Source organism: Tympanuchus pallidicinctus, unplaced genomic scaffold (genome assembly GCF_026119805.1).
Source record: "Tympanuchus pallidicinctus isolate F22 unplaced genomic scaffold, pur_lepc_1.0 scaffold17, whole genome shotgun sequence".
In the NCBI taxonomy this organism is placed as follows: Eukaryota; Metazoa; Chordata; class Aves; order Galliformes; family Phasianidae; genus Tympanuchus; species Tympanuchus pallidicinctus.
The window spans coordinates 175131-188965 of record NW_026294690.1 but is presented as its reverse complement, the minus strand read 5'-3'; the positions used below and the strand labels follow the sequence as shown (position 1 = coordinate 188965).

Below are 13835 nucleotides of genomic sequence, written 5' to 3'. Positions count from 1 at the left end.
CTAACTGTCTGTTTGCTTACCACTTACTGTAGGAGGGAGATGTCGTGGAGGAGGTTGAGATGATGGTGGAAAGCCTCCTGGATGTGCTTTTACAAACTCTGCTAACAATCATGAGTAAATCGCAGTCTCAGGAGGCGGTAAGAGGGCAGCGTTGCCCGCAGTGCACAGCAGAAATCACTGTTAGTAACTAACAATCAGTTTCTATTTCCTGCTTCTCTGTAACCTTTGGTTCAGTCCCTCACCACCGCAAACACCTCATTATCATTAATGCTGCATGAATGCCCAGGGCTTTGTCTCTTTCTCTTAGTAAGTCACTGATCCTTTCCTTCCTCTGCGCTAGCAATGTCTGCGAGGAGCAGTTGTGCTAAAGGAGGCTTTTGTGGATTTCCAGGTTATTTTCTTGTTTATCTTTTCAGCTGTGATTGAGAATTAGTGATTAGAAGGTAGGGTATATGCTAACTGGATTGCTGCCCAGGGCTTCCTCCCTGAATGGGCTTTGGATTCTGATTCCTAAGGCTGACAATGCCATACTTTCAAGTGGGCAAGTCCCTTAGCACTACCCTGGAGATCTTTCATTCATGTTCGCTGATTATTTCTTACAAATGAAACACAGCATATTTTGGAAAAAGAAATAGCAGAGGCTAAGACAAGCTGTTGGGAGAAGTGGGAAAAGCCAGCAGTTTGTATGGTGTGCCAGCGTACACCTAGGGAAAGAATCCTTTTCCTTGACATGTAGTGAATCAGGAGAAAAAGAACAGAAATGCTGATAAGCTTTTCTGGATTCATTGCCCTTGCTACTTTAGCCTATTCTAGTCTATTTGGTAGAGTCTCTAGCACAGCTTTTGCACAATGTGTGATGTTAAGCTGTTTTACAGAGCATCTCTTTTCTAGTCTTGCTTTTTTGTCAAATGGCTGAAACCTCAGAGGCAGGCAAACACCAAGGCACATTTTTCACACGAGTGAAAAGATGGTATCTTTCTATTTTATAGAAAGAGTGAAGAAAAACCCCGATAAAGAACAAGACATTTAATAGATTTTACAGCATCTAGTGACATCTCATCTTCCTTTGACTTCTGCTTTTTAACTTAATGTTATTTATCACACGATCCATACATGCAAGAGCATGCCTTTTTTCGTAATGAAGTTCAGCCCTGTAAAAGTTCACCCCATGTCAAAGCTTCCAGGTAGATGCTTGAGCATCTATTGATTTAAGAATCAGTAAAAATGAAGAGCAAAGTCCCAAGTTCAGAATACCCCCATATTTGTTCCTGAGTTTGTATTTGACAGCATGGCAGTAGGTGTAGTCTTTTTTAGATACCGATTAGAAAGTAGCTTGCATGTTTCACAGGGAGTGACAGTTAGAAGACACGCTCCTTACTTTCCTGTCACTGCCATACTCAGTATCTTGGACAAATTGCTTAACTTCTCTGTGCTTTACTTTCAGATATGTAAAATGGGGGAGCCCATCTTTGGAAAACTCTTTGGGATACTGTGGTAACTTGTCAGGGTGCATCTGCTTTGCAGGCCAGAAATGTAATTGTAACTCACATAGGCTTACCCAAGCTACTTTCAGAGTAGCTTAATGGAATACTGTTAATATTGTAGCTATTGACAGCAGGTAGCTTGGTGAGCACTAATAGCTAAATATTTACAGGATTCCAACACCTTTGGTAGCCTGTACTGATCCTGTGCTGTTATCACTATGCTGTTTTCAGTATCTCAGCAAATTTGTTTCAGTTCTTCCTGGTACACCCGCATGAGCAGCAGTCACACCTTTGTTAGGCACGTAACTGAGAAGGTGACTGTCAAGAACTGCATGCTTGGAGAGAAATTCTTTAATGTCTGCATTAATGATTCTAAATGATTTTTGTTTAGACTACAATGCTTGTTAAAATCCATGTAAAAACAGCACTTGTGGTAGGTCTCTAAGAGATGTATTCCTGTATACAAAGAGTCATTCAAGAACTGTTAACATGCAGTATTTTTAATCTCTGTGCATGATAGCTTTCCCTCTCATAGGCATGGGGCCATTTCAGACCCCTCCCTTTATACCTTACCCCAAGTTGAGTTTTATATGCACAAAATTTCAGATTGTCTGATCTAAAGAATTTCTCATTTGGTCAACAGGGAGAATACGTGTCCTGTCTTTTATCTTTGCTTCGTCAGATGTCAGACACTCATTTCCAGCACTTGCTGGACAACTTCCAAAGCAAGGATGAACTAAAGGTACAGCAGAAGATGATGTTGAATGAGAAAGCAGAGGGAATCCCTCAGGCTTTACTTGTTCTGCTAATCATTCCCATTCTCTGGCACTCTGGTTTTGTAAACCTTCCTTTCCCTCTTATGATAATAGATGTTGTGTCAAAAGAGTGTTTCAAACCTGTTTTGGGATACATATGTTTCTAGCAAATGGAGCCTTTCTTGGAAAAGCAGCAATCTTGCTACTTGATTTTATGCACCCTTGCCAAATTTGTGACCTTTAACTTCAGTTATGGCTTTTGATGACCTTGTGGTTGATGAGGGGCTCAGATGGCTTTTTTGTCACTGTCATTCTGAAATGCACCTCTCAAAACAACAGAGACGAACTTTTTGTTTCATCTTCTGTAGGATAGAGGTATATCTCAGACAAAGGTCTATTTAAGAGGCTGAATAACTTTATTTATAAAGATAAGATTGCTTTTGATTAACATGGCACTTAATAAAATAGAGACAATGAGAAGAGTGTGATGTGGCAGGAACTTATGTTGCCTTAACAAGTGTGAAGGAAAAGCAGTAAGAAGTCCTTCCTGAATAGTCTTTCTAGATCATATGCATATAGAGAGGCTGAATAAATCAGGAAGATAAATTTGTGATAGAGGAATTCTTGCCTCCTGGTAGCAGGGTTCAGTGTATCTCAGTTTGATAGTTACTTGAGATTATTACCTTTCAGATAATTGAATTGTTCATAGGAAAATGATTTGATAAATTAAATCATATTAATTCTCGTTAAATATTTTTTAAACTATCTACACTATCATTCTTACATTAAACCAACACAAGGATTTGTGGTTGAATTAAAATCTGTCCTTATTGCCATTAGAATGAATGCTAAGGAAATGCTCAGCAGCATGACAGGCTGAAGGTATTATCCCCAACTTTTTTTTTCCAGCTATCAGTTCATCTGATATGTGTTATCTCCTTAGCTTTTCCTTCAGACATTGCCCTTTTACCACTGCCGTGCCTATCAAAATAGGTGGCTTTACTTTCAGAGCAGCCTTCGCACATTATACTCATAAGGAAGATTTTTGTCTCACTGTGAAAGTCGAGATTTAAACAGCTACAACCCAATCAGTACATATTAGATGCAAATAAAGCAATATTTGTATTTGTTGTTACCATGTTTTCACATGGATGGCCTAGTGCTCAAATGGAGCATGCTGAGCTGAAGAAGTGCTTGTAATCAAGAACACAGATCTTCAGCTGCTAATGACTTTTTTTTTTTCACCTATGCAATAGGAGTTCCTCCTGAAGATTTTCTGTGTATTTCGGAACCTCATGAAAATGAGTGTCTTTCCTCGAGACTGGATGGTGATGAGGTTGCTCACCAGCAAGTAAGTAGAGAAGCAGGTATAAACTTCTGTCATTCTATATCAGATTTTTTTTCTCCTGTGCACTCAAAACCTGTGATGCAGTGTGTTTCATCAGGTTGAAATGTTGTGATCAAGACAGAATCCTGCAGTACTTATCCCAGTTCTTTCCTTCTTTTGACACATTGGACCAAACTGGGACTTACAGTTGTCGTTCTGTATGTTATAATCTACCAATATGCAAAGGTGTGAAAAATTAGAGGTTTAAACCCAAAGCTTGAAGTAGCTGCACTGGGGATAAGAGTGGCACAAACAGCCATCTTTACCCTCCCTAGAAGCACTCAGGTATGTTAGAAGAAGGGGATTAGACCTCAGCAATGATACCAGGCACATTGCACACATTTATTTTTCAGTTGAGTTGTCAGTGGCCTGCTTAATTTTTTTTATCATTCTTTCTTCAGTTAAGTGCCACACTCTGAAATGATAGCAGTGTGATAAACACTCAGTGGCTGAATTATTTGCTAGTTTCTTGTTGCATTAGACAGACTAGCTTTGGAGTTACTACCAGATGAGTACTGGAGGGCATAACAGGAATGTGTCCTGGTCAGTGTGTCGTGCTCTGTGAGTTCACAGCACAATGAAAAGTGAAAGGAGTGGATCTCAGTATTTCAGGATGTCAGATTAAATGGCGTTTGTAAGAAAAGATATTTTGTTCTAAATTCTTAGGCTAAGATAAATACATTTAGCAGTGCTTTTGGAAGTATGGTGTACATGTGGATCAGAGATTTGCTATTGTTTTTTAATGTTGCTGAAGCTGTATCTACATGCTGTGAATTCCTGCATTTATTGCACGGCTTGATTGCTTTGCATTGAAGTGTCCTTATAGCTACTTCGTGTCGTAAGTAGTGGTGGGAGGGACGGGGGCAGTGTTGAGAAATGCAGAAATACTCAAAAAACGTGTTATTGTGTGACTGATAAAGTACTATTGTATAGACAAGAATTAAAACAGCTCAAGTATCTTAAGTTGCTGTTGTGGGGGGAAAAAAACCCAACCATTTCTGTTAAAACAGAAGAAAAACAGATGTATTCTTTTGTTTCACTTCAGGTGATATGGCCCAGCCATACAATAGATACCATTTTAAAAGCTCATGTGTAAATTCCCTAATAATGAATAAGGTTCTTTACCTTTTGTCACATACTACAGGCTGCTGATGAAAACATAGAAAGATAAGTGACTTCTAGCAAGTTTTACTTACAGAAATTCCATGAAGAATGCGTGCCTGTGTGTGTAGTGGAATCAACGCATGCAGTACTGTAGTGTGATTTATACTTCACATTCAAATGTTTCCTCTTTTCTTGTCTTTTTTTGACTGCAGTATCATAGTTACAACAGTTCAGTACCTGTCTTCTGCACTGCACAAGAATTTCACAGAAACGGACTTTGACTTTAAAGTAAGGATTGATACTGAGAATATGTTGTGGTGTCTTCTTAAAGTAGTAGCACCAAAAGAACAAGAGCTGCTCTCTGTATTTGCTGGTTAAATTTGCAGCACTTATTTGATTTTGAGGAAGATGATCTGATCGATAAAAGAACTTCTCTGGATTGAGGGAAGTACAGAACAGAACGCTCAGATCAGGCAAATGAAGCCCTTTGCAAAGGAAACAAATATTTACTTAAGCAGAGCAGCTAATGAAGCTGTTGTCTCACAAATCTGAGGATCGTAAAATATGGACTCAGGCAGTGCTTTCCCTGAAGTTGGGCTCTGCATAATCTTCTTCTCCCAGGGGTCTCCCTCTTTGGCTGTAGACTTAAACCTTGGAGGAATGCACTATCTTAAGAGTGTTTACCATATTGCCTGATAACAGATTCGCAGATTGCAGATAACAAGTTTGGTGTTACTAAGGAAGAGCAGCCAGATGTGTGCCTTCACACATGTACACACAGCATGATTGCATAGCCTCATTTCTTTGGGAAAAGACACTAAATTATAGGACTTTCATTCACATTATTATGTAATCTCCGTTTCTTGATGGATAAAATCTGTTTAGCCTTGAGACAGTGAACAACATAAACTTTGTTGTAGTAATCAGGTTTAGTCATTTTTGAACATTAGTGCTAAGAGTTAGCCTCTTTATTTCCTATCCATTGGAATCCTAATGTGTTTTGTATCCCATAGTTTAAGCTATATATTGGATTACATTACATCTTGCTTTGAAAAAGGATCCTATCTACAAAGAAACATTGTATGGCGACAGTGATAAGAGAAGGGAGAACAGTGTGGAACTGAAGGAGGGGAGATATGAGTAGAAGTTAGGAGGAAAATCTTTAGGCAGGGGGCACTGGGGCACTGGAACAGATTGCCCAGAGAAGCTTTGGGTGCCCATCCCTGGAGATTTTCAAGGCCAGGCTGGACAGAGCTTTCAGTAACCTGATGCAGTGGGTAGATGATTTCCAGGGTCCCTACCAGCCTAAATTATCCTACGGTGTCTTCCTATGCTTGTTAAAACTTATTCCTTTGGAGTGTAAGACTATAAAACTTCCTTCCTGTTTTACAGGTGTGGAACTCTTATTTCAGCCTGGCGGTGCTGTTCATAAACCAGCCAAGCCTCCAACTAGAAAATGCCACACCAGCTAAGAGAAAGAAGATAATAGATAAGTAAGAAAATCTCTTGTTGGCTTCCCAGTCTTTTCTGCCACCTGAATAACTGAGACTTCTTTTTCTACCACAGGTCTCTTTGATTTATTCTGGAAGGTGGGATGTGGAAGTGCTCCACATAAGTAGATCTCCTAATATAGTGATCTGTGATAAGTCAGATGTTTGGTATTTTTATGTTGGCTTGAATCTGAATTTAATGTGAATGAAGTTGATGCCTCCAAGCGTCAGTATGTTGAAAGCGTTTGAATAATGCCATTAATATAGTGCTCTAAGTTTCAGTTAGCCACAAAGTTGGACTTTATGATCTTTGTAAGTTCTTTCCAGTTAAACTACTGTAGTCTTTTTGAACATCACTGACTTTTGAGGTTTATTTTTTTCCTGTTAGGCAGTTGTCTATCTCTTCTCTTTCAGATATGGTGATATGAGAGTGATGATGGCATATGAGCTCTTCAGCATGTGGCAGAACTTAGGTATGACTCTTCATTCTCTGTCCTAATAATTGAAGCTGAGGTAACTCCTGATTTCTGTTAGAATTTTGATGGTATTTTTAGCATCGCACAATACTTTCTTTTAGCATCTGTAAAACCAGGAAGCATTTCTCTTCTACCAAAAGTCCTTTTCTGCACCATCTTCATTTGAAGTAATGCATTCCTACCAATTTAAATACTTTCTACTCAAATACAACCGTGGAAGGCATTAGTTTGACATAATCAGTGACAGTTTTTATGTATCTGCAAATATAAAATCAGCTTTCTCTGATCCCTTGAATTGTGCTGCAATTTGCATCTTCATATGGAGATATTCTTTGACATCTCTCTCCCATTCTAGACTGTAGAGCAGATACTTACATTTTCATGGGTGTAATTAATTTTATACATGTGGAGATGATTCAAAGCTGAAGTTGTGGTAGGAGATTATAGCTGCAGATGTTTGGTTCTAATGCCTGGAAATGACATACAATAAAGGTTCTTTCTTTGAGTCTTCTTCTGCTATCTAATGCGCATATAATAACGAATTATACATTACTGCTTAAAAATAACCCAAAACTAAAAAGCCTTATCCACAATAATGCGAGATTGTGATAAAATTTCAACTTCTACAGTTCACCTTTTCGTTATGTATTTTGATAAAGAAGTTAAGTATGTTACACAGAAAATATGTGTCTCCACAAGTCTCAAAAGCTAAATGGAGAATTTCATCTAGGACTTCTGCTTTGAGAAGCGCCCTGTGGCAGTCTTGGGTTTAACTAGTTCAGGATTTTATTAATACAACATCCAAATAAAATCTTGACTAAGTGAGAGCAAGTCTGGCTAGGCCAGCATCCTGTCTGTATTGGGATGAAAATGAATACCTGTGGAAACATTGGAGGACAAAGGAAGCATATGGGATTCTACAGGAGAATGAGAAAAAGGTGCTGATAGAGGTGACAGATTATGCAAATGTTCATTATGTGATTATGTTCAAATAGCCAAATATTATCATTTTATATGTAGACCACAAATGTGATAATGAGCTGGATGGGAGCTACCTGTAAAATGCCATAAATAAAACCAGCAAAAAGCTTTTTGAGGAAATACAAAAGAATCTTCAGTAAGGGAAGGGGGTTTATATTAGGCTGCAAGTTTTCCGTACTTGTCCTTGGTTCTGGAGCAGTTGTTCTGGCCCCACTTTCTGCAGAACAACACAACAATATGATGATCAGGAAAATAACTGTAGAAGTGAAAAGAAAAAAAACTTAATGTGAAAAACTGAATAAACCTGACCATCTCTCACAGCTAAGGTGATACTGCCAGTTTTGAAACATCTGTGTAGGAATAAGGAGACTTTACAATGTATTGGAGATTGAGAAACTGAAAAATTGTGGGAGAAAAATTCAAGTAGGAAGAAAGAACCCTCTTACAGATGTAGAGATATTTATCACTGGGAGTTGTTCAAAATATGGCTGTTTGATTTGTTCTCTGCAACTGCACAGTAAGCAGACACAGAGTACATTGTGAGCAAAATGCCTTTTGTTCCTGTTGCTGAGAAGCAGTGCTGTTTCTGTCTTAGTCAAGGTCAGTTACGGAACTGTGACTCCTATAGAACCAAAATGAAGAGCTCTGTGGTTCTTTGAAATCTAAATATGTTCTGTGAAATAGAGTAGTTCTCACCAACCTTTTCAAAATATTTTCCTTCATAAGTTGGAAATGCCTGTGGTCTCTTTTCCCCTGGCTAGTATGTTTTAATTTAGTTGATTTTAACAATTTGAATTCCCCTGCAAGTGAGATGCACCGACAGTTTTTGCTGAAGGCTTTTGTAGTGAAATTAAAAACCCTGGGGGCTCTGCAGGGAACGGCATAAAGCAAATGCTGTTGTTTCAGTCCATTTAGGAAAAGCATTTAGCATTCTTCAAAGCTTCTTCAAAGCTTTAGCGTTCTTCATGTTTGTGCCTATGATTTTACATTGGGCCCGATATTGTCACTCTTGCAGAGGCACATCTTCATCTCAGCAACAGAGAACAAATGCTTTTATTTAATCACCATTGCTTTGTGTTGTACAGGGGAGCATAAGATTCACTTTATTCCGGGAATGATTGGCCCTTTTCTTGGTGTGACACTCGTCCCACAGCCAGAAGTCCGGAATATCATGATTCCCATCTTCCATGACATGATGGACTGGGAGCAGAGAAAGAATGGCAACTTCAAACAGGTGAGGCAGCTTCCCAGTCATGGGTAGCCATGGACAGTTCATGTGCTTGCTCTGTCTTTCTTGCAGCTCCCAGCTAGAAGCAAGGAATGCATATCTGTAGATCCACATCCAATAGGGACGAAGATGTTGTCATGCAGATACATGAAAATAATAAATTTGAAGCATGGCTCACAAAACTATTACAGGCCACTCACGATTATTTAAGCAGTGCATTTAACAGCAAGCTGCGTTTCCTCTGAATGTAGAGAAGAGCAATGAGAAAGGGATAAGAATTTCTGAAGAGCTGGGCTCACAATTCGTTGATTTCCACGCAGCTTGTCAGCTATGAAATGAGTCACACTGCAAACTAGAAAAAAAGATTTAACAGCTCAGCCAGGATTGTTGGCCTTTACTTCTCTGTATTCAGTTTCCAGACAGAAGACAGTATTGTATAACTAAATAATTACACCGTGCTTTGAAACTGATTTTGTGACTGAATATTCTTGGAGAAATTATAGCCACTCTGCTGGAATGGTTGAGCCCAACACAAGTTCCTTTGCTGGCACCTGCCATGAGCTGTGATTGCAGAGCAGCCAAGAGAGTGCTTGTTTAGTTGCCCAGTCATGATCAGAGATTGGTGTAAATTTTCCACTGTAAAACAGATCTTGGAAGTTCAAAGTGTGGATAATAAAGGATAAGCTTGGAATGGATCCTCAGATGATGGGGCTTTCTTCTTGTTGTGTTTGGGACCATGCAGGTGGCAAGGGCCTGCAGATAGGTGCTCTGACAGTTCTACCAGACAGTCACACAGCGCAAAGCATGTCCAGAAATTGTTTGACTTTGTATTTAAATTATCATAATGTGATATTAAAATGTCAGTTACAGTCTGTCATCCCAGGAGAGAAACAGACCTTTTCCTTAACCTGAACCATTAAAAACTATGTGGAAGAGTATTACCAAGGGCTTCTGTGGAGTTTTTTTTCTCTTCAGCTCCCTTGATTATTATTTCTACTGCTACTATTTTGGTGACATTTGATTGTGGTGCTCTTTTTGCTGTAGGTGCTGTATTAACATAACAATGGAACAGTTTCTGCTCTGGCATTTGCAGTTAGAAGTACCACAGTCATCTTCTAGTTACTGGATCTGATTATACTTTCTGCATCAAAGATGAACTCTTCATAACCATTTAATTTTTATACTCACTGATGTGTTCTACGCTACAGCCACAAAAATCTTTCTTAAACATAACAATCAGTACAAGATGCATTAAATCGTACTAGCAGCTCAAAGAAGTCATTTTTTGTCCATTCTAAAGCTAAACAGCTGGACACATGCACCAGAGTTTTTGGATGAGTTATTGTAGCTCATGAACAAAGAGAGTGTTTGTTTGTTTTAATTTTGAAGTTGGGTTGACTTTTCTAACAACCAATTTAGTATTCAAAAATACAAAAATCCAGGAAATCCATTTTTGTGCTTTTTCTTTCTTGCTTTTTGTTTTCCCAGTAGTTTGTTTTATCAAGGTAATTTTTTGTGCAGTGGGACATAGCAGTGCAGTCTGGTTTATGGACTAAATCGTGACTCCTTTCATTGATTTCAGTAACAGGAGCACCAGTGCCATCTGTGTGTCTCTGTGTGATTTACTCTTCCTTCTTATCTTTCCTTCCTTTGCAGTTTGTCAGCTAAAAAACAGAGGAACTCAAACTATCTTAATGGTTAACTAAAAACATGCCGCATTTCTACAAACCACTTCAACCTTTAGAAACCTCTGTCTTCATTAGTATTGAAAGCATGTTTTCTCTCAGTCTTCCAAGAACACACAAAAAAACAAAAAAAGCCTTTAATATTAGATATGTGGAATTCTGCACTTGAAGCAATTTTATTGGAATATCTGATATCAAACTTGACTATGGAGCATTAGAGTCCATGAATGTGTAAAATGAATGTGTATTCTTTACCTTTGTAAAGGAAGAGAGGCATAACAATGCTGTTCTGTCCCTGTACATGTGTGAAAAGGAAATGCATCATATGCTCATAGAGAAGTCACTGAGTTTAATGAACAAATCTTCCAATGTAATTACATCTCGGTGATTGACAGTCAGTTACCTACCCGCAGAACCATCACAGCAGACTAGTGGTGATCATGCCATAAATTAGTTTCTCTGCATGGATATTATGATTTTGACACAGGATGTACTTTGTTTGATGTATTTGCTCAGAGAAATTGTTTTCAGAGTGATTTGTTTGATAAGAGAATGAACATCAGAAACTCCTGGGAAGAAGCAGCGTTACCTCCCCCGGGATGTTCATTTAGGCTCTGATAGGCAAATAGATAATTTTATTCTAGTCCTTCTATTTCACTGCAAAATAAGAAAAGTGTTTCCATTTAACTGAGCCACAGAGAACTAAATTGCTCGCGCACAGAAGTGGGAAGGCTCCAGGGCATGAGAAATAAAATGTTCTTCCAATCCTCTTAGTGTTTGGAACTCATCATGTACATGAGCAGCTGATTTGTAACCAATTTGGAACTTCTCATCCAGGTGGAAGCTGAGTTGATCGATAAGCTGGACAGCCTGGTATCTGAAGGAAAAGGTGATGAGAACTACAGAGAACTCTTCAGCCTGCTGTAAGCCATGCCAGTTTCTGCTCACTCTGTGTTGTGTGGGGTCACTGAAGCAGTCAAAGCAGTCATCTGTGCTGCAGTAGCAGCTCTAGTGCTGATCTTCAGGGAATGTAGTAAAGGGCACCCTGGCAGGTTTTCATGACATGGCTGTCAGTGAAACAGAGCTTGTCAAGCTACTTCTGAAAAGATAAAACTGTATCTTTCTGTGCCTTTCTTCCATACAATCCAATAGCAGGCTGCACAGGTAAGTTGTTGTCATTATTCCGTAAAAATTGATTTGCTGGAGATGCCAATGCCTTTCTTTTCACTTAGCAGTATGCAAAATCGTGGCCTTAGGTCTGGTTTGAGGTCTAGCAGGTCAGCCTTGTTAGAGCAAGAGATTTTCCTCTGCATTGTCTTTTGCTGCTTCCAGTTTTTGAAGGCTGTGCTCTGAGTTGGCTCAGGAGATGTAAACTCCGCTTTTTGCAGAGTCCATCACAGCACTGTATTTCCACTGCCTTTCAAATGTGCAGTACTCGTAAGCATGAACAAAAGACTTAAAATCTGACTTTCAACTTAGTTATCTTTGATTACTCGGCTGTCTCTAAATTGTATTTCTAAAGGCCCTAGTTTATATCAGAAGGACTTTGAGAGTCCAAAGCAGTTAACACTAAGTCTTTTAATATTCCAGTGAGCCAAAGACATCATTAGCAAAATTTAGGCCATACGTTAAGGCCAATGAGGTAGATATTATGCTGGGAGTCTGTTATAGAACAGGCAAGCAGGATGAAGAGCTGGATGAAATCTTCTGCAGGAAGCTAGGAGAAATCTCACCATCACTAGCCCTTAGTGAGGGGCCAGTCAGGGCGGACTTCAGATTCCCAGGTGTTTGCTAAAGCTCAGTAAAGCGGAGTGGAAATGGGTTAGGAAATTCCTGGAGTATTACAAAAATAAATACATGAGGCTTTCTAGTGGGGACCAGAAAAGCAGAGAAGTCCTTACGCTTATGGAAGGGAGCCTGCATCAGAAATAGTATGGCCAGCAGGACTAGAAAAGGGGTTGTCCCTTGAGTGCTGTGTTCGGTTTTGGGCTTCTCACTGTGATAAGATGCTGAGTTGCTGGAAGATATTCAGAGAAGAGCTAGTGGTGGGACTGGAAGGCAAGACTTAGGAGGAGCAGCTGAGGGAACTGAGGTTGTTTAACCTGCAGAAAGGGAGGCTGAGGGGGGACCACATCATTCTGTAAACGTCTGAAAGGAGGTTGTAGCAAGGTGGGCATCAGTCTCTCTTCTCAGGTGACAAGTGGTAGAACATGAAGAAAACTGCCTCGAGTTGCACCAGGAGAAGCTTAGGTTAGATTTTAGGGATAATTCCTTCACATAAAGGTTGGAAAGCACTGCAGCGGGCTGCCTAGGGCAGTGAGGGGCCCGATGCCGGGAGGTGGTCACATCCCACTAAGGTCTGGATGTGGCGCTGAGGGGTGTGATTTGGCGGTGGGGTTCAGTAGGTCAGGTTGGTGGCAGGTCAAGGCCGAGGTCACCTTGAAGGTGGTGACATTGAAGATCTTTTTCAACCTAGGTGATTCTGTGATTCTGTATTCAGACCATCTCATGTGTCTCCCAGCAATGTGCAGGCAGTTTGAGGCATAAAGTTTTGCATTTCTTGGTTCACATTTGTTCACTCATTTACTGTCAGGACGGATAAGCCTGCCCATCTGTATGCTTTCCATAGAAAGCAAGTAAATATATTCACTTTTGGTTTGTGATATTTAGCCTTGGGAAGTCTGGCACTTCAAGTGTACAGAGAAAAAATATATGCTTTAGGAATAAAAAAGAAAATGTCTTTGTTCTTTTATTCACTTGGCAAGGGGAATGTTCTGCTTTCCATTTGCTCCTCCTGAAGGTACGTGTAACCGGAAATGTTAAGAATTGGGGACTACAGTTTAATGTATTTTTAGGTGGTAGTGGTTGTGTTGCCAAGAAATACAACCTTGAAGTTGAAGTCCAGCAGCCTCTGAGTTTGTGTATGTACTGTATTTTCTGAGTACTGTGAGCTCTGAGGGAGATTTCAGCTCTTTTCTCACAAAGTTAAAAAACGCAGTGTGAAATAAACAGTTGACACTGACTTCCATGTCTCAGCTGTTCTGCTGAAATGGGAAACAGATCCCAGGGTGGAAATCATCCTCAGAGAACACACCCAACAGTTTCTCTTTCCTCTTGCCAGTACAAGTGGCAAGTTTTTTCACAAGAGATCTGTTTCAAGCTCAGGATACCAGCATCTGTCTTTGCTTTCCTTTACCATTTTTTGCAAACGATTTTCAGTGTTTTTACTTGGGCCTTTTCTCATT

The 13835-nt window shown here is 39.6% G+C and overlaps 1 protein-coding gene across 4 annotated transcripts in view; it reads left to right on the top strand.

The window, feature by feature from the left end:
• Window positions 1–13835, top strand: part of DOCK3 (dedicator of cytokinesis 3) — a 184548-nt gene that overhangs the window by 135693 nt on the left and 35020 nt on the right. For all 4 annotated transcript variants that reach the window (XM_052678523.1, XM_052678525.1, XM_052678526.1 and 1 more), the window contains 8 exons: window positions 33–179; window positions 2128–2226; window positions 3496–3590; window positions 4943–5018; window positions 6123–6223; window positions 6635–6693; window positions 8763–8911; window positions 11428–11513. In XM_052678523.1, the coding sequence (XP_052534483.1) occupies window positions 33–179; window positions 2128–2226; window positions 3496–3590; window positions 4943–5018; window positions 6123–6223; window positions 6635–6693; window positions 8763–8911; window positions 11428–11513 (812 nt within the window). The remainder of the gene's footprint in view (window positions 1–32; window positions 180–2127; window positions 2227–3495; window positions 3591–4942; window positions 5019–6122; window positions 6224–6634; window positions 6694–8762; window positions 8912–11427; window positions 11514–13835) is intronic.